The 25,087-nt window shown below is 39.5% G+C and overlaps 1 protein-coding gene across 1 annotated transcript in view; it reads left to right on the forward strand.

Annotated features, from left to right (window-relative positions):
• Positions 1-1,295: 1,295 nt before the first annotated feature.
• The window catches only part of SLC28A2 (solute carrier family 28 member 2), a 43,750-nt gene continuing 19,958 nt past the window's right edge, over positions 1,296-25,087 (forward strand). Inside the window, exons 1-10 of the mRNA XM_043985475.1 lie at positions 1,296-1,396; positions 4,156-4,267; positions 4,370-4,458; positions 6,210-6,301; positions 12,392-12,575; positions 14,495-14,636; positions 16,355-16,468; positions 17,326-17,403; positions 18,270-18,350; positions 18,836-18,916. Of these exons, the coding sequence (XP_043841410.1) occupies positions 4,187-4,267; positions 4,370-4,458; positions 6,210-6,301; positions 12,392-12,575; positions 14,495-14,636; positions 16,355-16,468; positions 17,326-17,403; positions 18,270-18,350; positions 18,836-18,916 (942 nt within the window). The 5' untranslated portion in view covers positions 1,296-1,396; positions 4,156-4,186. The remainder of the gene's footprint in view (positions 1,397-4,155; positions 4,268-4,369; positions 4,459-6,209; positions 6,302-12,391; positions 12,576-14,494; positions 14,637-16,354; positions 16,469-17,325; positions 17,404-18,269; positions 18,351-18,835; positions 18,917-25,087) is intronic.

The following is a 25,087-nucleotide window of genomic DNA, read 5'->3' on the forward strand; positions in this document are numbered from 1 at the left end:
TCCTGCTTCAGTGTCCAGTATTGGAAGGGACTGCCTCTTCTTTCCCCCTACACCTTTCAGTTTCACTGAAAAGCCCATAAATATCTTAGGCTTTGCCTGCAGAATCAAACTCCTTTTTACTCTGTATAGAGGGATCCTATCCTGTTTATCTTTTCTTTCTCTTGTAATAAAATAAGTTGCTACTTGACCTGGTTATAATCGCATCTGGACTTGAGAATTCCAGTCGACAGCATTCACTAGCATACCATAGAGGTAGTGGAAAGCCTGCTGAATTAGGAGGCAGAAATCCCAGCTTCCACTCTCTTCTCTGTTTCTTACTATCTGTGTGACTTTGAGAGCATCCATTCCAATGTCAGGAAAATAAGACTTGCCTTATCTACTTCGAAGGATCATTGTGAGGGCTGGATGAGGTAGTCAATGAAAATGCTTCAAAAGAACTGTAGTATGTCATAAAATTATACAGGTATTATGATGACTTTCTTAACCATTACAATCAACCCAATAATTAACCTTAGGCCATGAACCTTTTGATGTATAATCCATTTATCATAGATAAGCAGAAATCCCTGTCTTGATCCCTTTCTCTCAGTTTTCTCATTTATAAAATGAACAGATTGGATTCCCAGCTCTAAATCTATGATCTGTTGATACTATGTCATAGGAAAGCATCTGAAAGAGAATCATTTATACACAAGTAAATAGATTTTTGAAGCTGAGAAAGTAACCTTTGGACTTTTTCCCCCTGGAGTAGAGACAGAGGAAAGGAATGAGGGTTTTATTGGGGGGTGAGGGTGGAGGAGGGAGGAGTGGAGTGAGGGGTTTGGGTGTTTACCCAGGGATTGCAAGAGTCTGAATAGTAGGCTAAGTACTGGGTATGTATTCCTAAATCGAAAAGGGACCTTAAAAAGGAAATCCAAATTAGGAGTCAGGTTGTCCTCCCGTCCTATGCCTAAAAGGAAAAACAACAACCGCGAACAGGAGGGTGGAGCAGGTACTTTAAGAGCAATCCCTCCTCTTGCTTAGAGGTTCCATCTCTGCCTGGGGAACCAATTTCCGGATCAAGATTGAGAGAAAGAAGTTGCACAAGAGAAAAGGGAAATGGGTTTGATGAAAGAAAAAAAAAAGTTGATTTATGGTTCTGCCATTAATTAGGGATGGAGTGGTAAGGCAGCTGCTCAGTTTTAAAATCCATCTGAGTGAAGTGGTTGCAATTTCTTCCTATCTTTATTTTTGGGTGTTCAAGGAAAGTGAAATGTCTTTCATAACAAGCTTTTTAGGGGAAGTTGGGGCAAGAAAAGGAGAATGCAAGGACAGAGAAGGCACAACCATTTGGCATTACTCATAATGTACTGAATGTCAGGAGCTGCACATTTTTCTCAGCCCAGCTCTGGGGCAGGTAGGTATATATTATATATTTATGGTTTTTTGTGGGGGGGGGTTTGGTAGTTATTTAAAAAAAATTTTTTTTAAATAAACATTATGGTTAAAGTTTTGAGTTCCAAATTCTATCCCTCCCTCTCTTCCTCTCCTCCCCCTCCCTGATGCAATAAGCAATCAGATATAGGTTATAAATGTGCAATTATGCAAAACATTAGCATATTAGTCTATATGTATATTTTTAAAGGGGAGTGAGCGAAGAGGAGAAAAAGAAGTGGGCAAAATCAAAAAGAAAAGAAAGATGAAGAAGAGAGGTCAGGAAAGATGACAGAATCATTTTGAGGTAACAGCCAGTCATCTAAGTAGAGGTGCCTAGAGGCAGTTACTCCTGCCCACATTCATATGTCCTTTTTCTGAACTCCTATAATTGTCATTTTTGTAACACTATTGACTCCCTGAATCCTTTAGACATAAAATGGATAAAAAAAATTTACACAAAAAAATCCCCCTTCCCTCCATGCACATACCACAGTGCCAGACAAGACACCCAACTTAACTGTTATCCTAACTTGAAGACACCAAGACAAAAATAGGTGCTGAATACTTGGCTTGTCCATTCATCTAGACAGGACTAATCTTGGACAAACTTGTGAAGTTGTTAAGGTTTGTCATCAGTGTCTCCAGACTCAGTCATTGTCTTGAACCTCTGTTCTATTCTTCATTGTGAGCCCCTTGAGGGCAATAGCCTCAGTGCAGTTGTAGTTCTCTTGGGGATGCAAGGCTCCCTGCCCCTCCTCCCCAGAGTCACATGACATTCTGTTCCCACCCCTTCTTTCTGCTGGCTCCTCTGCCCCACTCATTCCCTTAGAAGTACTCTCCCCAAGGTGTCCAGGACCTCTAGCAGAAACTCACATATTAGGGTAAGTAGGAGGCCTATATTGATAAACCTATCTGTGGGGCTTCTCTTAAGGGAGAATGACTAGATTCAGTTAATACTATTACTGTTCAGGTGAACCTCATTTTATGCAATGTGTCCCTGATACCTGTCCTTGCTTCTGCTGTCTATTCCTGAATTTTTACAAATCTGAGGTGATTTATAAATCTAAAGTGGACATTTACATGGATCTTTCTAGATAGTTTTCCACACAGATTTGCCATAGAGCTTTCTTTAAATATGATACCATGGCTCAGTTGCTTTTGAGGGGTAACGTTGTTGTTTGTCCTTCATTCAAGGACCATGACATCGGGAGGTGATGTCATGACTTGGAGTGAATTGGATTTAAGTGAGGGAGAAGTATTCGAGGTCACCAACCTCATTCTCTCCTCTAGAGCCATATGGGTCCAGTGGCAAGATATACATCAGGATGACTGGAGATGGCCTCTGATGTGTTTTTTTTTTAATTTTGTTGGGTTTTTTAAGGCAATTGGGGTTGTGACTTGCCCGGAGTGTCTCAGTTAAGATTTGAACTCAAAGTCCTCCTGACTCCAGGGCCAATGCTCTATCCACTGAGCCACCTGGTTGCCCTTGAGAGGTAACTTTATTCTTGCCCAAGCCCTAATGCAAGCCCTAGCTGTTGTAGGTGAAAGGGTCTCAAGCAGAAATGAACAATCAGTCCACATTATACTGTAGTCCTCAGGATATCTGCTCCAACCTTGGAAGTCTTCCCAATTTTGACTCCTAGCCCTACATCTCTTTTACACTAACATAGGTCATACTCAAAGGGGGAAACCTTCTAGAACAAAGATAGTTATACAACACTCTGTACTCATTGCACAATTTTCTTGATTCATCTTGCAAACTTGTTTCTTCCTGCTACTCTAAGCCGTTAAATATGATAGACCTTAACATTTAGATAGTAAATTGTTATGACCTCTTAAGCATTATTGTTTCCTCATTCCCTTAACTATTTCAGTGTCCTGGTTCTCTTAACCTTTAAACCCCCTTGACTTCATTCCCTCAGTTTTCTCAGTCACTGTCCTCTAGCTTTCTCTGTCTCTCCTGTTTTCCCCAACAGCCCTTTCTTGCCTTCCTATACTTTGTGATCTAGTGACACTGTTGTCCTTAGTGTTGAAACAAGACACTCATCGCCCAATTGCAGGCATTTTCACCTCCTGTATCCCATGCCTGAAAGTCTCTCCTTCCTTATGTCCATCTCCTGCCTTTCTTGGGTGCTTTCACCTTCTATAAGAAGCCTTTCCCAACCCCCTTTCTTCTTAGTTCCTTCCCTCTGTAAGCATATAGGTGGCTCTTTAGAGCATAGAGTGTTGGCTGTGGAGTCATGGAGACCTAAGTTCAAATCTGGCCTCCAGTAGCTGTGTCACTTAACCTCTGTTTACTTCAGATTTCTCATTGGTATAATTGGGAAAATATTAGTACTTGCCTTCCAGGTTGTGAGGTAACAATATTAGCACCTACCTCCTAGGATTCTTGTGAGGATGAGAGATTTTAAAAGTATTTTGCAAACTTTAAAGTACCATATAAACACTAGCTCTCCAGCTCTTTGTGATTATCTCTAATTTATCCTGTATACATCTTGTTTGTAGCTTGTCTTTTCCAGCTTATCTCTCCCATTAGACTGTGAGCTCCTTGAGGGCAGAAACAATTTTTTTTGGCCTGTCTTTGTACCCCTAGTACTTAGCACAGTGCCTGGCATATAGTAGGTACTTAATAAATGCTTGTTGACTTGACTTGAGGGGTCAGTGGCTCTAATTGGGAAAAAGTTTATGTCTCCAAATTATGGGTTGTTCAACTCAATCTTTAGTTTTGTATTTTTTTAGCTTGAAAAAAACAACAACACCCAGTATCAAGATGGAGAAAGAAAAAGAGAGCGAATCTATTTCACTCCCTCCAAGGGAGAACTATATGGACAACCAGGGACTAGATATCATGGTAATTCTGTTTCTTCTTACCAGAAATATGTGTTGGACTCAACATCATGTCTGAACCATTGCTCTTCTTTGTGACTTACACAGGCTTTGTGCACATTTGTAGGAGGAAGAACCAGACATTCTGGAAAAAACAAGGAATGAAGATCCAGGAATTAACTTGGGGAATGGATTAGAGCTTTCCAGTTCCCAAAGGTGCAGTATTAAATTTAATGGGGATGAATGTAAAATCCTAGAGGAATTTAGAAAAACCACTACACATGTAGTTTTCACTGGCTATCTCACATATCTGGTACTGTCTCCCTCCCTATCTGCTCCTCCTGGTTTCCTTTCCAGCTAATGTCCAACCTTCTGCAAGAAACCTTTCCGGGTCCTCCTTAATCTTAGTGCTTTTCTTATGAGACTATCCCAATTTATCCTGCATGTAGTTGTTTGCACTTGGTTCTGTCTTATCTCCATTAGACTGTGAGCTCCTTGAGAACAGGGACTGTCTTTTGACTTTCTTTGTATCCCTTGTATTCAGGGATAGTAGGTGCCAGTAGACTGACTGATTAACAAGTAAAGTATAGAGGGTAGGTTTGGTGAGACACGTTTGTGTGAAGCTGGGGATTCTGTCCTATCCTTCTCCTCCTTCTTCTCCTCCTCCTTCTCCTTCTTCTTCCTCTTCCTCTTCCTCCTCCTCCTCCTCTTCTTCTTCTTCTCTCCCACCCTCCTTCCCTCCCCTCTCTGTTCTTCTGTCTATATCTCTTTCACTCTCTTCTGTTTCTTTGTTTCTCATACCTTCTTCATTCCTTGTTATTTCTCTGGTATTGCCTCTATCTCTGTCTTCTTCCTGTCTGTCTGGTCATTATATTGTTAGTTCCTTGAGGATAAGGACTGTCTTTTACCCTTTTTTTTTTGCATCCCCAGCACTTAGCACAGTGCCTGGCACATAGTGGCTATTAATAAATATTTGCTGACTGACTAGCTCTCTGTCTCTCTCTGGAACCTTTGATTTCACCCCTACTCAAAGGCAGCTTGTTATAGTACAATGGGTATCTAGGTTCAAATGCTACCCTTGATGCTTCCCTGTATCACCTTAGCCATAGACCAAGTGCAAGTTAAGTCACTTCAGTTTATTCTATGTAAAATGATGGAGTTGAGCTGCATAGCTTCTGAAGTCCTTTCTATTTCAAGTTCCACAATCCCATAATTCTTCCCTCTTCCCATTCAGCTCCTCCCCCTTCAGCTGATGCAGGTTGGTAACTGAGTCTTAGTTACCCAGGTACACTGAGAAAGTAAATGACAGCCTCCTATTCTCCATAACAAAAACTCACTGTTCTCAAAGAGTGAGCAGTTGGGCTCAGAGAAACAAGAAGGTCCAATTGTAGGGTTGCAGGTACAAAGGAAGCTCAGAGATATCAGAAACAAGTGAGGAAGGACAGAGGAGGAGGTAAGGTCATTCTGAAGCCCTCATAGTATTAGGCATCTCCTTACAACCCAGCCAATTAGGTAAGGCCTCCTGGAGTTTTCTGATGGACTGTTCAGGGGTGTGACTCTGAGGGGAAAAAGCCCAGAAGTGCTTCTAAGGAGACTGTTTTCCATTCTTCCACTTCAGAATGTGCATTTCACTGTGCATTCAGTGGCTTTAGGGGACAGCCATGAATGAAAATCTTTGAAAGATGCAGCACGAAGCTATTCCCTTTCCTGAGGCATGCAGAGTAATCTGGAATACCTCTGGATCCAGGGTGGGATGGAGTTTGCTCTGATCTTGGTCCCAGAAAGGGTAGATTTAACATGATCAGAATCAGTTTTCTTCATGCCAAAGACCATTACCTGCTGAGTGAATCTATTGAACAAAGACAAGTTCTACCTGGAACCAAGGTGTGCCTCCTGGTTGAGACTCTAGCAGCTGGTGAGAAGGAGCTGAGGTAATTCTAACTTCTTGCTATTTTGTTTTCAATAAGGGGGAGACAGAGGCCTTTCTCCAAGGCAAGACAGTTCTACAAAACTCATGCGCCATTGTTCCAGAGAATCCTCTTGGGCCTCCTGTGTACAGGTGACACATTCTGAAAGCAGTTTTTCTTCAAATACTGAGAATCGAGAGATTAAATCATTGTGGGATTGGTACTGTGTCAGTATAAAATATGCTGCTAGGCCTGGAGTCAAGAAGACCTGAGTTAAAATCCTTCCCCAGAAACTTACTAGCTGTGTGGTCCTGGGCAAGTGACTTAACTGCTCTGTGTTTGTTTATGGGGTTAATATCCTCTACAACACACAGGGTTGTTGTGAGGCTTAAATGAGATAAAATATGTAAAGTACTCTGAGTTAATTTTTAGGTTAACTGGAATGTCTTTAGTCACAGCTCAAAGTAACAGTACTGAAAACATTAGTTCCCCATAAAGACATGGGCAAGTCACTTAACTCTGTTTGCCTTAGTTCCTCATCTATAAAATAAGCTGGAAAATAAATGGCAAGTCACTCCAGGAGCTTTGCCAAGAAAACCCCAAATGGGGTCACAAAGAGTCAGACACAACTGAAATGACTAAACAACAACAACAAAATATATGGAAAACATTTTTAAAACCTAAATTTTTTACATAAGAAAAATCATACATTTTATAATCGTTAACTGAATGGTTGCCATCTCTTTTTGCATAATGTTTCATCTCTCTACATATGTTTCTTACCTCCCACCTGTTAATATGAAGGTATGGATTACCTGAATTTGATGGAGGTGTCTTATTATCCAAAAATATTTTTTATGAGACCCTAGGTTAATAGGAGCAAATTGCCCTTCAACTGAACTCCAAACTGAACCCAGATAACTAGCAGATAAGAGTCCCTGCCTGGTGACTTCTTTCCTCAGGATAGTAAGTCCCTATCTTATGGGGAAATCTGGGCGTCCTCATCCTTGCCAAACCCTGTAATCTTATCATAATGCTTCTGTATTTCTTCCACACTTGTTATAACTGAAATTGTTAAACTCTTTTTGCTTCTGGGTTGAATTTATCATTACTACTGAAATTGATAACACTCTATAACCAGTAGACAAAAAAAACTTATATACCCTCAGAAAGAGAGAGTCCCCAAGCTCCCTTCTTAGGAAGGGGTCTCCACATGATAATGGTTCTTTCTTCTTGGGACAAAATAAATTAGTATTATGTTTTTCCTGTCTGTCTCTGATCTGGTTTATCCTGTAGGAGACATTATGTTCTCTGATCTGGTTTTGTTCTGTGGGAGACATCTCTCTATTATTATTAATTTTTGTAGGAGGTATTATAAAGTTAATTTCTCTGATCTTTTTATAGGAGACAGGCAGGTAAAAAGCATATATTTAATTTTCAACACACCCTATCCCTGAATTTGATGCAATAAATTCCTACCTCTTTAGTTTACAGTATAAAATTGTATTAAATTTAAAATATCATCACCAAAGATTAGCTATATAGACAAATAATGTACCAACAAATACCTAGTTTCAAATTAGGTTCCTAGAACTTGGCACAGTAGATGTTTCTGTTTTTAAAATAAATTAATAAAAGCATATTTTGTTGACTGGGAGGAGACTGATTAGAAACTTGTTAATGCTCCAATTTGAAGTGGAAATTTGCTTCTTTTTTTAAAAACTTCTTGAGAAAAAAGCTTTTGAATATATATTTCATTAAATTATGCAGCAATCTTCTTTTTTTAATTGTCCCAGAATTGTTTTAATGGTACTCTCTGATCACCTAATCAAGTCCAGTATTTCAGGACAATAGGAATGGTAATCACCAGCAAAAACTAAATGGCTGATAGGGCCATGATTGCCTTCATTTTGCATTGATGCAACCACATTTGTCTTCAGAACTAGCTCTGTTGCTAAAAGCTGTTGTATTCTCTTATAAAGTTTCTCATTTGTCTTGTAGCTCATCTAGTCTCTCTTCTCTTTCAGTTCTCTTTGTAATATTACCTTGCATGACATCAATTACTTCCAGCTGATTCTATATATGCTGAATTTTTTCATTCTGAGGGCCAAATCTTGGTCCAGATGGGACCCTTAGGAAAAAGAATCCTCTCTTTCAGCTGAATCTTATTCCAAAAGATTTCTCCTTTCAATGGTCAAATGATATGAACAGGCAGTTTTCTGATGAGGAAATCAAAGCTACTTATTGTCATATGAAAAAATGTTCTAAATCACTATTAATTAGAGAAATGCAAATTAAAATAACTCTGAAGTACCACCTGACACCTATCAGATTGGCTATTATGACAAAAAAGAAAAATAATAAATGTTGGAGAAGCTGTGGAAAAATTGGAACACTAACGCATTGTTGGTGGAGCTGTGAACTGATCCAAACCATTCTGGAGAGCAATTTGGAACTATGCCCAAAGGGCTATACCCTTTGACCCAGCAATACCACTTTTGGGTCTTTTTCCCAAAGAGATCATAAAAAAGGGAAAAGGACCCATATGTACAAAAATATTTATAGCTGCTCTTTTTGTGGTGGCAAAGAATTGGAAATTGAGGGGATGCCCATCAATTGGGGAATGGCTGAACAAGTCGTGGTATATGAATGTAATGGAATTCTATTGTGCTGTAAGAAACAATGAGCAGGAGGAGTTCAGAGAAACCTGGAAGGACTTACATGAACTGATGCTGACTGAGAGGAGCAGAACCAGGAAAATAGTGTACACAGTATCAGCAACATTGTGTGATGATCAACTGTGATAGACTTAACTCTTCTCAGCAATACAATGGTCCAAGATAGTTCTAAAGGACTCATGATGGAAAATGCTTTCCAAATCCAGGGAAAAAAAAGAACTATGGAATCTAGATGCAGATTGAACCATACTATCTCTACTTTTTTGTTTTTCCTTTTTTCTTTGATTCTTCTTTCACAGCATGACTAATGCAGAAATATGTTTAATGTGATTGTACAGATATAACCTATATTGGATTGCTTGCTGTCTTGGGGAGGGGGAATGGAGGGGAGGGAGGGAGAAAAAATTAAAACTAGAAATCTTATAAAAGAAAATGTTGCGAACTATCTCTACATGTAACTGGAAAATAATAAAATACTTTTATGGAAAAAAATTTAAAAATAGAAGAAAAAAGATTTCTCCTTTTAGTTTTCATGGAACAAGGGACATCATCATCATTTAAGGGTTACTTGAATTTAGGAAACATTTTTGTTACTAAAAAAGTTGTTTTCCTTTCCCCAATTTTAACCTAGTAGGCATCTACAGGGAGGTCTCTAGTCATCCTTCAGAGCCAGGGTGGGCTTGCCCAGCCTGGTGAGGGCTGAGCTGAACTGGGGGAAGGGGAAAAAAGGAAGGGAGGGAAGAAGGAAGGGAGGGAGGAAGGAAGGGAGGGGGGGTAAGGAAAGAAGGGAGGGAAGAAGGAAGGAAGAAATGAAGAAAAAAGGAAGGAAGGAAGGAAGGAGGAGGGGGAGGAGAAAATGGCCATGGACCCAGCTTTGGTCACTCTGCTGTTCTTCTGGATCAATGAGCATTTATCCCTTTTCTAGTCTCTCTCTCTCTCTCTCTCTCTCTCTCTCTCTCTCTCTCTCTCTCTCTCCCTCTCTCCTACTCTCTCTCTCTCCCTCCCCCTCTCTCTCCCCAAATAATATTTTATTTTTCCCCAGTTACATATAGACAACTTTTAACATTCACTAAAAATTTTTGTTTTCCAAATTTTCTGACTCCCTCCCTCCCCTCCCCCTTCCCTGAGCAATTTGATATAGGTTATACATGTCAATCATGTAAAACATATTATCATATTAATCATGTTGTGAAAGAAGACACAGAACCAAAAGAAAAATAATCTGACAAAATAAAAATACGAAAAGTGAAAAATAGTATACTTTGATCTGCATTCAAAGTCTATTAGTTCTTTTTCTGGAGGTAGATAGCATTTTTTTATCATGAGTTCTTTGGAATTGTCTTGGATCATTGTATTGCTGAGAATAGCTGAATCATTCACAGTTGATCATCATACAGTATTGCTGTTACTGTATACAATGTTCTACTAGTTCTGCTCACTTCACTTTGGATCAGTTCATATAAGTCCTTCTATGTTTTTTTTTTTAATCAGCCTGTTCATCATTTCTTATAACACAGTAATATTCCATTACAATCATAGACATGCAAATCACATATACAATTACATTTTGTTCAGTCATTCACCAGTTGATGGGTGTTATGGGCTTGGGGTGCCTCAGAAGTTTTCTGGGATAAATCAAAGAACCATCTCCTTGAGAAACTAAACCAAAGGACAGACACACCTAAAGAGATAAGTGATACCAGATCTGGACTGAGTTAGCTCCAGGACCACCACCCTTCATTCCAGTCTCCCCCACCCCTTGGGGAGATAAGATTAGGTGTGGCTGCTCCTTTTATGGTGTGAGGGGGAGAGATGGCTTGAGAGATCCGGAGCCACCCCTTGCCCAACTTCCCCTAGCCATCACCAGTGGAGGATGGACCTCCCCCAATAAGGGAACTTTCCACAGTCAGATGATCACCTCATTGGACCACCATCAGTCCTCTATAAAAGTATCTGCCTGTCTTTCTCCTGCTGGGGAGGGGGGGGGGCGTGGAAAAAGGTATCTCAGAGAGCCACACCTCTGTGCCATGCCTTCTCCCCATGAGAAGTCCAAGGACTTCTCTCTTGGTTTCCTTTCCCTAACACCTAAATAAACTATTATTTTACTGTAATTGGATTTGTGTGCAAGAGGGTGTAATTCTTTAAAGAGGAATTCCTAAGGACCCCTACCACAAACCCCCATCAATTTCCCCTTAACAATGGGTATTCCTTCAATTTTCAATTCTTTGCCACCACAAAAAGAGCTGCTATAAATATTTTTTTTTGTAAAAATAGATTCTTCCTTGCCCCCCCCCCCCTCTTTGTTGTTGTTCGTTGTTTTGGTCATACCTGACTCTTCATGAACCCATTTGGGGTGTTCTTGGCAAAAATACTGGAGTTGTTTGCCATTTCCTTCTCCAGCTCATTTTACAGATGAGGAAACTGAGACAAACAGGGTTAAATAACTTGCCCCAGGTAACACAGTAAGTGTCTGAGGTCAGATTTGAACTCAGGTCTTCCTGACTCCAGGCCTGTTACTCTACTGTACCATTTAGCTGCTCCTGTAAATCTCAAAACACTATATAAACATTAGCTATTATTATGGCTACATTGGTGGGTGGTAGAGTTTTTGTTTTTTGTTTTCACTGCCTAAACCTAATAGGCTATGGTAGTTAAGGAAATTGAGGTCCAGAAAACTTTCGTGACCTCTCCTAGGTGACACTGAACTTCACATTCATTTGAAGTAGTCAGAGGAGGGAAGCACACACATACACCCAGTTGGTTACAAAAATACATTTTACTCAACAGAGAAATGGGAAGAAAGGAAAGTAGGGAAGGGGGAATAAGAGGCAAGGGAGATTGTGGGAGAGATTAGTCCCAAGCGAAGCAAACTCTAACTAAATATGTGCAAAAATATTTATAGCTCTTTTTGTAGTGGTAAAGAATTGGAAACTGAGGTTTATCCATCAATTGGGGAATAGCTGATATATAAATATGATGGAGTACTTATTGTGCTCTAAGAAATGGTGAAAGGGATGGTTTCAGAGAAACCTAGGAAGACTTATATGGAGTGATACAGAGTAAAGTGAGTAGATCTAGGAGATCAATTTCTATAATGACAATGTGTATCATGTTCAAACATGATCTCAGAGGATTCCCAATGAAACATGCTATGGACCCCCTGACAGATGAGACTTGGAGTGCAGAATGAGACATATATGCATATACATACTTATATAATTTTTTCCTTTAGATATGGTCAATGCAGAAATCTCTTTGGTTGATTATACTTGTTTGTAATGAGTTTATTTAAAATTCTCAATTTGGGGAGGGGATGAAGTAAGAGGGAGAAAAGGCTGCTTTTTGCTAAATGAAAAAATAACTTAAAAAAAAAGAAAATTACAGATATCTGAGTAGCTCAGCTTAGGTTAAATGTTGTCTGATGCCAAGGGACTAGGCTGAGCTTGGGAGATTCATTGCAGGTCTTTCTTGCTCAAATCCTTCAAATTCATGGCATATGTTCCAGTTGTCCCCTTGTAAGTCTATTCCCTGACCATTATCCTTTTCTCTTTCAACTCTCTTTAGCCTATGCTGCCTTTGTCCTGGTGGCCTGTATCCTGAATTTCCAGAGAGCCCTGGCTTTGTTTGTCCTTACCTGTTTGGGCCTCTTCTTCCTGGCTTACAGTTTCATTAAAAGGCATTTTGGGAAGAAACTGTTGAGATGTGGGAAGCCCTTTGAAAATTCTCGGGTGAGGCTTTGGCTAAAATGGTGAGTTGGAAGAGAATTTCATTGGCCATTTGTTCCACAGTTGTGTTGTCTTTGAGATAGGTTCCACCATTAATCCAAATTCTAGAGCTCTTTTGCTCATCTCTCTGTCTGTATCTTTGTCTCTATGTCTCCTATGAGAGTGATTATTGCTGGACTCACTGGGGCCATCAAATTTAGCCCTGCCCCTTGCATCCGTGTAGGTTAGCATGGCTGAAGGGTGTGTGTGTGTATATATATATATATATATATATGTGTGTGTGTGTGTGTGTGTGTGTATAAAAAATAAAATGATATTTCAGGGAAGGGACTCTATCTGACTAACCTTTCAAGTGTCCATGTCAGGAATGAGAGAAACTATAGTCTAATTCAATGAAATAGACAACAAATAGAAAAGCTTTGGATGGGGTGTTAATCTATCTTACTGTGTTAATACTATTCTGTTCTAGGGGGCAGCTAGGTGGCACAGTGGATAAAACATCAGCCCTGGATTCAGGAGGACCTGAGTTCAAATATAGCCTCAGACACTTGACACTTACTAGCTGTGTGACCCTGGGCAAGTCACTTAACCCTCGTTGCCCCACAAAAAACAAAAACAAAAAACAAACTATTCTGTTCTAGAAATTATATACCTTCCCTAGCCACCCTGATATTCCCATATTCCTACATTATATACCCAGACTTCCTGGAACTTTTGGTAGTGCTGACAGAGTTATCTTTTATAGTTCTAGAATTTCTAGCAGCAAACTTATTGCTTAGCCAATGAGGAATGAGGTATCATTTCCAACAAGATGTCTGTAGTCTTTGCCTATCCACACAGGGTAACGTGCAAACTCTGAAACTCTTCCTGTTTTTGGATATTCCCTATTCTCTTAGAGTTGTTCAATGGAAAGCCCAGGTGAAAGTGGCCAGTTGGAATTTATATTAGCCTGAATCTGCCTAAGTCCATCATTGGGAGACAGAATATCTGGGTTTGAATACCTGTGTGATCCTGGCCAAGGCATTTACATTTCTCTAAACCTCAGTTTTGTCATCTGTTAAATTAACAAGTTAGAATAGATGACATCAAAGATCCTTTCTACCTCTAAATCAATGATCCTTTCAACTTCACTGTCACTGAGGTATGTGCCCTATAGCATATACAGGCAAAGAGACCATTTTCCCACTAGGTTAAATAAGATAATGTTGCATCAAGAGAGTTATAAACCTGAAAGCATCATATGTGTCAGCTAGTATTGTTATTTTTAAAAATAGCAATAATATGGGGCAGCTAGGTGGCACAGTGGATAGAGCACCAGCCCTGGAGTCAGGAGTACCTGAGTTCAAATCCAGCTTCGGACACTTAACACTTACTAGCTGTGTGACCCTGGGCAAGTCACTTAACCCCAATTGCCTCACTAAAAAAAAAAATAGCAGTAATAATGACATAGATTTCATTTATATTTGTGCTTTAAAGTTTACAAAGTGTTTTTACAAATATTATCCCATTGGAATAAGAACTATAGGAGAGGGGCTGCCTTGGAGTCAGGAAGACCTGAGTTCAAATCTTGCTGTGCCACATACTGTATGACCCTGGTAAATCAGCCTCTCAATGTTCGAGGCAACTCTCTAAGATTCTAAATTACAGGCAAGTTGCCAAGCTGTGTTGGTAGAGGCAGTTTCCACACTCAGATTTCCCCTATATCAATGAAATCACAGATCTCTTCAAAAAAATTATTAGTAGTAAGTGTGAGGAAGAACTTATACATCTCTAAACTGTGTTAAGCCAACGAGGAATCTGGAAAAGGTTTTTATTCACTCAGTGTAGTGGGTTCCCACTGGAAATAATTCCCTCTTGAAGACTTCACTAGTCTGCCTGTGATACCTTTTTAATTTCTGAGCTATTCCAGTGAATAACATCTTCTTTTCCCTTCTCTTTTTAGGGGTCTAATGGCAGTTGCCTTGGTTAGCCTCATCTTATGGCTGGTCCTTGACACTGCTCAAAGGCCAAAGCAGCTCATTTCTTTTGCTGGAATCTGTATGTTCATTATCATCCTCTTTGCTTGCTCCAAACACCACTTTGCAGTAAGTCTTGGGTTTATAGATAAGGCTAAGAAAGGCCTCCCAATGGCCTCCTACTTAATCACCAAAAAGCCCTTTAGGTGGCTACTGTGGAAGTGACATGAATTCTGACTACTTGGCCATGGAACTACTGCTGAATCTAGAAATAAGTTGGCATCAGGTGGGGAGTGGGGAGAATACCAGAACATAAAGTCAGAAGGGAGATAAATGCCAGGGATCCTTATGAAACCCGGTCTGGATCTTCTTTAACTAATAGGAACCAGACAAGGTTAAAGTATTTGGGAGTGGCTTAGGAATTTAAAAAATGGAATAAGGGGCAGGAGATGGGGCAGTGGATAGAGCACCGGCCCTGGAGTCAGGAGTACCTGAGTTCAAATCCGGTCTCAGACACTTAACACTTACTAGCTGTGTGACCCTGGGCAAGTCACTTAACCCCAATTGCCTCACTAAAAAAAAAGAAAAAAAATAAATCAGACAAGTCAGATCCATAGACCAGACAATCTATGCTTATATATATATATATATATATATATATATATATATATATGTGTGTGTGTGTGTGTATATATACACACGCACACATGTATATACACACACACACATATATATGTATGTAGGTATGTGTATGTATATGTATATGTGTATGTGGCATGAGCAGAATCCTTCTGGCTAAATTCCTAGAGGACAGCAGATTTTCATATTGGTCATCTGAAAGAACAATTTGAGTATACTTGTGAATTATCAGAAGTGTAATTTTATTATGAAAACTCAGAAAAACTTTAATTTTAATTAATTTTTTAATTAGCTTAGGCCTCTACCTAAAATTTCAGGTTGGCTTCAGCAATGGGTCAGCTGTGACACAGATACAAGGGCTGTCTTTTTTTTTTTTTCCGGGGCAGTGAGGGTTTAAGTGATTTGCCCAGGGTCACACAGCTAGTGTCAAGTGTCTAAGGCCAGATTTGAACTCAGGTCCTCCTGAATCCAGGGCTGGTGCTTTATCCACTGTGCCACCTAGCTGCCCCCACGAGGGGCTGTCTTAAGGGATGATGGATTCCCCTTCCTTGGAAGTCTTCAGGTAAAGGCTGGATGACTGCTGTTGGATAGTATAGTTATAGTAGATTCCTTTTGTGTATAAGTTAGACTGGATGCCTATTGGAGTCCCTTCCAACTCTCAAATTCTATGATTCTGGGGTAGGGACCTATATAATATGAGGAAACTAATATTTATGCAGTGCTTTGAGGCTTGAGAAAAACTTTATATATGTTTTTAAAATAATTATACTTTATTTTAATATTCATTTTTTAAAATGTTTAGCTCCCAATTCTCTCCCTCCCTGTAGCCCCTTTCCCACCCATTGCCAAGGCAAGAAATATATCAATTATACACGTGAAGTCATGCAAAACATTTTCATATTAGCCAGGTTGAGAAAAGAAAAACAGGAAAAATTAAGTAAGGGGGAAAAGTATGCTTCAATCTGCAGAATTCATTGGTTCTCTTTCTAGAAGTAAATGGCATTTTTTTCATAATTTCTTTGGAACTGTGTTGGACCATTATATTGATTAAAATAGCCAAGTCTCTCACAACCATCTGATCCTTACAATCATCCTGTGAGGGTCACATAACTAATGAGTGTCTCAGGAAGTATTCATGCTTAGGTCTTCCTGATTCCTAGTCTTATCTGTATCCACTGTGCCACCTAGCTACCTCTTCTCAAACCCAGGTGCCCTGGAGAGCTGTATTTTGGGGTCTTATGCTGGAATTTGCTCTTGGCATCTTGGTCATCCGAACTGATCCTGGATTTGCTGCATTTCAGTGGCTTGGTGAACAGATTCAGGTATGGGAAGCTGGGCTCTAGGCTCTATTCTGCCTCAGGATCCTGGGAAGGGAGGGATTGGGAGAATGGAGAAAGGGAAATTCAGATTTTGTCTTGCATACTAGGGAAAGATCTCAGGGGAGAAGATCCAAATACATAAGGAGATTGCAAATGCAGTGTGAATAAAACCATGAGACAGACGGGGAGAGTGGCAGAGTCAAGATAGTGGAGTAAGAGCTAACATTTTTGCTTAGATATTCTAACACATTGTCTCCACAACAACCAAAAAAACACACAGACCTGAATTCTGATCAGGAAAGCCTAGATAGAAATGGCACTACCAGTTAGGAGTCAGCGACATCCATTTCACTGTATTGATGTGGATTGTTCTACCAAGTTGCTCAGAGCTTGGTGCTTTGCCAATGGCCCTGAGAGTCTTCACATGTGTAAAGGCTGGAACGGAAAGCTCACTGTACTTGGTAGATAGGCAGGTGACCTGCATCATCTTTGTTCTGGGCAGAGTGATTCTGGCTAGAGAGCATGAGCCCACAACATCAGACTGATGGTTACAAGCATAGCAGATGACCACTGGACACACCATTGAAAGATGTCTTACCACATACAGGATTCTTACAGTCTTAGATGTGACCCCATCACAAGGAAGTCCAACAACAGTGTGTTTGTGTGATGGGTGCATACCATGGAAAGGGGGAGTATTAGCATTTCCACAGGCCTTGACTGGGTTCTGTTTTGGCTCACCACAAGAGGTCCTCTTAATTGAGTGGCCTATGAGCACAAGAATAGTTGAGTGATGAGTATAATTAATCCTTTCTCCCATGGGTGTTCTTTATCTTTGCCCTGTTTTTCTTTCCCTTTAGATTTTCCTCAATTATACAGTAGATGGCTCCAGTTTTGTCTTTGGGGAAACTCTCATCAAGGATGTTTTTGCCTTTCAGGTGACAAATATCTTTGTGGGTAGAAATGGGGAATAAATGAATAGTGGCTGAGCCAGAATGTGTAGGGGGTTATGGGTGCAATACTGGCTTTTCACAATGGGCTTCAGCTTTGGTCACATAAAAGCCCTCACATTCAGGAAGAAAGTGAACTAATGGGCTGTTCTATGAAGTCAGACTTGCAAGGGATTAGGTCAGTCTGGCCTAATTAGGTCAGTATAATCTTAATTGGATTTCAAGAGGCACAAAAAACAACGGGGATCTCAAGACCTCATTGATTAAGCCAAGCAATGTGCAAAATGCTGAACTTGCAAAAAGGAAAAGTGAGACAGTCCTTGTTCTCTGGAAAATCCACTCTCCAGTTGGGGGGAGATAAGTCATAAAACACAATTGATCTGCAGAGGTCACAAGTCCCGAGAGCGTTACAGCAAGGCAGATGGCAAGGCCCATGTATCTTTAGGTCAGATGACAGTGCCAGGGGACTACAGGGTGCAGAAGCAGGGCATATGGTAAGGTCTGGGAGACCATGGGAGGCAAGGGCAGGGCAGATGGAAAGGCCTAAAGATCTTCCATGTCACTGGAAGGAATGGAGTTGTTAACTTGCATCTCATTCAAATCTTGTATGAAGTCAAGCAACAAAGTGCAGTAAGGACTGCATCCCATATGAGTTTTGGGCTGAGGGAAAAGTGTTGGGGTGGAGGGGTGGGGAAGGAGAAAGAAGAAAGACAAAAGGGGAAATGGCACACTTGGGTTTCCTTTGATGGCTATCACCTTCAGAAACTAGATTCACTTTCTATGGGATATAAGATTCAAATAAGTTTGGTTCTGTGGGATGATAGACTCTTAAATGATTTTTGCCGTTTTTCCAGACCTTACCAATCATTGTGTTCTTCAGTTGTGTGATGTCCATCCTCTACTACCTGGGAATCATGCAGTGGGTGATTGTGAAGGTGGGTCCTGCTCCCACTCAGGTTATGAGATAACCCATTCTTTGTGATCTTGGGAATCCAAACAGGTGGAGTCTCAGGGCTGAAGTGCTTTAGAAAGCGCCCATGTCTAGGGCACAGAATATAGCTGAACTAAAATTCAGTGATTATATCTTTCCAAATAACATTGTCACCAAGTTGAGTAAATTAGGCTGCTCTATTTGATTTATTTTCTTAAGAAATAAATTATTTTATTCAATTGGCTTTTTCTGTTGTTTGAAGGATCAGATACTCCCAATAAAATTCTTTATTGGCTGATTCATCTGATTGAACAAATCTCTTCTCCCTGCCCCAACACACACCCTGAATAATAGCTTGCAATTATGTGTCCTTTAAACGTTTTCAAAGTGGTTTACATAGATTATCTTCTCTGATTCTCACAACAACCTTTGACCTTTCTGGGCCCCAATTTCATCATCTGTGATCTGTGTTTCTTTTTTTCTTTCTAGGTTGCCTGGCTTTTGCAAATTACCCTGGGCACCACAGCCACAGAGACCTTGAGTGTGGCAGGAAATATCTTTGTGGGTATGGTAAGTAACATACAACCTCTTGGTCTCTTTATAGTCATAGTTCACTTTGATGTTCTTCAGCCAGACTCTTCACTTCTTTAGGGAGTATGGATAGATACTACTTTGGCCCCTGATAGAGTTCCTTTGTGCCCCAGGAATCTCAAAGCACTTCCTAACTAAGGTATCATTTCTATATCTTTAGCCACTGATGCAGAGGGATGGGTAATGGGAAGAGAGAAAAAATTGGCCCCCATATTGGTCTGCCATTAATACAATCTATCCTCAGCTTTCATGGTGGGGGTAGCATTCCTAGAAAATGATGTGAAAGTTAAAAACATGAATGATGATACATTGAATCTGTGAGAAATAGGGGTTAGGTTTCTGTAACCACCAAAAACTGTAATCTTCCTCTAGAGATTGCTGAACATACACTTCTCTGCATATAATTCTTTATAATAAAACATAAATTCTGATACTATGCACCTTTCCTAACACAGTAACCATGGAATAACCCATAAAATGCAGCAAACAAAATAAAATTGATAACATGAGAAACAGGGGCAGCTAGGTGGTACAGTAGATAGAGTGTTGGGCCTGGAGTCAGGAGGACTTGAGTTCAAATCTAACCTCAAACACTAGCTTTGAGACCCCAGGCAACTCACTTAAATCTGTTTGCCTTAGTTTCCTTATCTGTAAAATGAGCTAGAGAAGAAAATGGCAAACTACTCCAGTATAATTTCCAAGAAAAAGGGGTCACAAAGAGGTAATCAACAGAAAACCCAACAAAGAAAAACATGCAAAGTATTTTTCTCCTAGCAATTTCCTAGAATTCTGTGACCTTTTATACTAACATCTCAATAAAAAAATTGATTTCAGACAATACTTACTTTTTGTAACAAATGAAATCTACAGTACCATCCATACTGTACAGCAAATAAAATTCTTAAAACTAAGACATTTTTTAACCAGAATTTGACCTTCGACTGTGTCAGATGATGGTATGAGATGCTGGTACTATACTACTGTCTACCTTGGCCACCCTCTGAAAACCAAGGGAGAGGTGGATGGGACTTTAGTCACTGCTGTCAGAAGACACTGAGGTCTTGACATTACCTCTGATACTCCTCTTATGACTGGTAGATGGTGTTAGAGATGGTAAAGGACTCACCAAATTGAAATAATCCATCAGCTAAGTCTACTTCATAAGCTCTTTGAGATCCTTAAGGATTTCAGCATATGAGAGCACAACAGAGGCAAGTTAATGTTTAACCTTGAGGCTGAAATCATTGTTGGGATTAGCAGCCTTCAGGTCTCTAGACAGCTGGGCAATTGTGCCAACCTACCATTTAAGCTTGGAAACTGTGAGTGACACAGTTTTGGAAGCTCGTTCATCATCATCGTCTTCACTGTCCTGAATACCTTCCTAAGTCATCTCATCCAACTCCTTATTCGTCAGCTCCTGGAGTTGCTCCTGCAAGATGGCAGGGACATCTTCTGCCATATTCTTGAACCCTTCACCTCCAATGGTGTGAGCTAGACACATGATTGCTTCAGCACTTGACATCAGTGCTGCATCAACACCTTTAAAGCCTTCAAAACCCTAGATATAAACAGGCCATACATTTTTCCAGCAGTTGTTCATGGTAGTCTGTGAAACATTTCCCCAAGCTATTTTTATTAATGTAGTCTATAATTTGAAGCACAGTGACAGATTTCCAGAAATCCATCATGGTGGTTTCTGGGTTTGCTTCCAAGTAGTCACAGGCATATTAGTATATTTCTGTGGCATAATGGAACTTGAAGGCTTTTATGATTCTCTGATCCATAAGCTGGATCAAAGATGTGATGTTGGATGGCATAAAAACAACTTCTACATTTTTGTGCTGCTCACACATGAACTGGTGCATTATCAAGTATTAAAAAAAAAAACTTCAAATGCATTATTGATGCAGATATCATTCTACCTCTGGAATGAAGCAGTTGAACCAGTTCCAGAAGATCTCTGCAGTCATCTACACTTTCTATTCCAGCACCAATACATTGACAATCTGGTCTTGTTTTTTTTTTCCCCCTTTCAAAACCCTGGGATTTGGGGCTCAGTGGATAATCAGTGGCTTACACTTGTGGAGTTGGTACACAACAGTAGGGTTGAATGATCCTTAAAAGCCTTGAACCTGGGCTCTTTGGTGATGGCTTTTGTTATATATGTGTGCTTTCCTACCTGTTTCATAAAGAGGTTTCTTTATGAAACCAGTCTCATCGGCATTAAGTACTTGCTCTGGTAGGTAATCTCTTTTCTCAATCCATGTAGTCAACAAGTTCTGAAACTCGGCAGCCGACACAGCATCAGCAGAATCAGCTTCACCAGAAAGTCACATTTTAAAAACCATATCATAACTTAAAATCATATACGTACCCTTGGCTAGATTTCAAAAGGCTTCACATTTTCTTGGCCCATTGTAACATACTTATACTTCAAGTGGGCAGTTACATATTGGCTACACTTTTTCATTGTTCCACCATTTGACTTACCCACAAACTTAGCTGCTTTTCCATTTTTTTCAATTCCCTCATCACATACTTGAGAATTTAGCACTTTCTGGACAGATTCACAAACATTTATGAATTCTTTCCTCCTTTTTGAGGATAGAAGGAATTGTTGATTTATTAGCACCAAACTCATGGTGTACAGTGGCTACAGACATTCTGGCATGAAGTTTATTTAACACCTTTCTTTTTCTCACTGAGTCACATCACTAATTTTGCACTCTTGGGCTTAGAGCCTGAAGAACTTTCACTATTCTTTGGCGGCATAATTGCAACATAAAACTTGAATTTTAAAGGCAAACAACAAAAGCATGCAATAAACGCAGAGGAGTTCCTTGCTCTACAATGGTAAGGTAAACAAAACCAGTGAAGTACCTAGCAGGATACCAACTGTTCCACAAACTTGCCCATCTCACCTCTCTTTTTTTTTTCTCAACTGAGTATAGCTGCAAATGTGTGAGGTTCCCGGCACAAAAGTAAAATGAGGTTACTGGTAAAATCACCTGAAAATGTTGAGGATTGACTGTTCCTGACAGTTATAGGGCTCAGGTTCCTTCCTGTTGTTTCTGTTATGAATAACTATGAAGGTCCGTAGTAAAAGGTTAATGATAACCACACACTCTTACTCCAGTTTTACCTGTAGCGCATGTGTAGGAATTTACAAGGTTTCAAGCCTCATTCAGATAGGTAGTTGTTACAGGTTCAAAGAGTCCATGGAGATATGAACATGGACGTTCAGTCTTCAGAGATTCCCTGGGCTCTGGATACTATTGTCTTCCTGACCGGTTCTGTAAAGTCTCTTATCTGTCTCATTCTACCTTAAGCAGAAGGGCACACTATACCCAGCTCTCTTGAGCTTTGAAGGAAGTGAAACTCATCTAATCAATTAGTTTTTAATCTTGGCTTTGGAACAGTTCCCACCTGAGTTAGTTATCCTGTTTTGGCAAATAGAAAATTGTTCCTCGTCCCAGCACCTATAGAAAAGTAGATCTCTCCTCACTAACCTTGACTAATCCATTCTTACTCACTGACAGGCCAGGTGAGACAGTAGAGTACTGGACCTGAAGTCAAGAAGACTTCTGAACCTCAGACACCTTCTAGCTGTGTGACCCTGGGCAAGTCACTTAACTACTCTCTGCCTTAATTTGTTCATCTATATCATGGGGATAATAAGCATCTAACTTCCTGGGTTGTTGTGAGGATCAAATGAGATAATATTTGCAAAATGCTTTGCAAGCCTTAAAGCTATTATTATTTCCAACAAGATATCATTCCCTTTTTTTGTTTAAGAAGCACTTTCTGGCAGTATAGGGGGCAGTTAGGTGGGGCAGTGGATAAAGCACCGGCCCTGGATTCAGGAGGACCTGAGTTCAAATCCAGCCTCAGACACTTGACACTTACTAGCTCTGTGACCTTGGGCAAGTCAATTAACCCTCATTGCCCCGATTCCTTCCCCCCAAATAAAGAAGTCAGCCTAACCTTCCAAGTATGAGTAGTGTGAGAAATGAATATTCCTCTCATATTTAAAAACTAATTATTATATTAGGACCAAGGTTTTTCCCCTTTTCTACTTCATTATCCAGGAACCAGCCAGCCTGGAAAATTTCTCTTAGAGATTTCCCAGTTCAAGATCTAATCAGACAACAAAAGAAATTCTAAGTTTGGACTAATGGGTGGATTCCTGTTCATTGTGCTTGCTCAGAAAGGTCCTAGGAAAATGTTTATTCTCCCTATTATCAAGACAGGTGATATAGAAATTGATGTTTCTTTGATCAAGATTTGAGTGACCTAAATCACATACCTCAAGATAGCCCACCTCTTATTTGATTTGCGTGTGTGTGTGTGTGTGTGTGTGTGTGTTTTTGTTTGTTTGTTTTTGCGCAGGGCAGTGAGGGTTAAGTGACTTGCCCAGAATCACACAGCTAGTAAGTGTCAAGTGTCTGAGGCCAGATTTGAACTCAGGTCCTCCTGAATCCAGGGCCAGTGCTTTATCTGCTTCGACACCTAGCTGCCCCCCCCACCTCTTATTTGATTAATTAGTCAGAGGTGATTAGGCATCCCTCTCACCTCTGACTGAACAACTCTTCTTTGAAGGACATAAAAACTGTCACTCCCACCACTGTTGGAGGTCTTTGGTCTAAGAGAGACAGTCATCCTTTTATTAATAACCTGCTGGCCTTATTAATAAAAAGATTAGCTATTTAAACTATTTCTCTCAGCTGTTTAAATGTCACAATATCTATTACAAGTAGAAATGCTGAGAGTAGACAGGAAAAAGCCTATAAAGTAATTCTTGGCTTCAAATAAATATTTTTAATTATGTTAATAAAAAATAAACTATTCTTATGCTTTAAATAATTTTTAATATAAATGGATATTTTTAAAATGTAAAAATTTTAAAAAAGTAAAAATAAAGCCATTTTCTGCATCTTATAAAACAAAATTATAAAATTTCTGCATCATTACTAGAAAATAATATCATTTTAGTGTATTTTCTTATTGATACGTTCTATTATACTGATATATCCTAACAATTTTCTTGCCGTGCTGCCTAAGCTCTGCCCATTGTTCTCATCTCCTCCCATAACAATCTTGGATTTTGTCCTTGGGTTTCCTGGCTCTAATAGGTGAGCTTTTGCCTTATATTGCTAGGAAGCAGGACTCTAAGATACTTCCTGACTTGTACCTCCCTCCTTCCTTGTTTTTTAATCTTTTTATGATGGGTGTCCTAAGATAGCAACTAATCCTTCATAACAGATAAAAGCACTTAGTTTGATGATCTGTTTATTGCACAGGTTCTGCCCTTTGTTGCAAAATTCATTTCAAGATTTGGATGCTCTTTTTAATTTCAAATCAAGACTTAGTTTGAGATTGGACCTTTTCTCAATGAATTGCTCAAAATAGGCCTTGATTTTTATATGCGCATCTTTTGATTTTTAAAAAGAATGCTTAGCTTTGCTGGGAAACTGATTTTAGCATGAATTCTAATGGTCCCTAACTTTCTACAGGCCAGTTTCTTCTATTATGTCTTATTTTTATAAAAAAAAATCTTATGAAAATTAAAATGGTATTTTTTGGATATGTGATGACTTTTTTCTTGATTGCTTACAGGATTATCCCTTTAGTGTTATAGTTTTGAAGCTTGACAAGAAAGATATGCCAGAATGAACTTAATTTCAGGTTTTTCCTTACTAAAATCCTATGTATTTTATTTATTTTCAATCTTGACCTTGCCTTCTACATTTCTGGAATATTTTCTTGTATATCTTCCTGAAATATAATTGTCAGATTAATTTCTTCTTCACATTTTTCAGGGAGTTTAGTGATTCTTAAATTTTCTCTACTTGATCCATTCTCCAGATCCATCACTTTCACCAGCAGTGCTTCCAAATCTCTTTTCTAGCTTGAGGATTTTGGGGGTTTACTTTTTCTGTTTTCTATTCCTTCTATTAGTCTGTTTTAGTAAAAAGAATATGACTTTCTATCAATTTCATTTCCACATACATATTCTCCAGGCACATTTCTAAACTATTGAGTTGTCCTGACATTCCTTGGCTACATCTAGTTCTGTCTTTCTTTTCCTATTTGGTTTGTTTTTTATTAATTCTATTTCTGCCCTAATTCCTTTAGTGTATCTTTTAAATA

Source organism: Dromiciops gliroides, chromosome 2 (assembly GCF_019393635.1).
Source record: "Dromiciops gliroides isolate mDroGli1 chromosome 2, mDroGli1.pri, whole genome shotgun sequence".
Classification (NCBI taxonomy): Eukaryota; Metazoa; Chordata; class Mammalia; order Microbiotheria; family Microbiotheriidae; genus Dromiciops; species Dromiciops gliroides.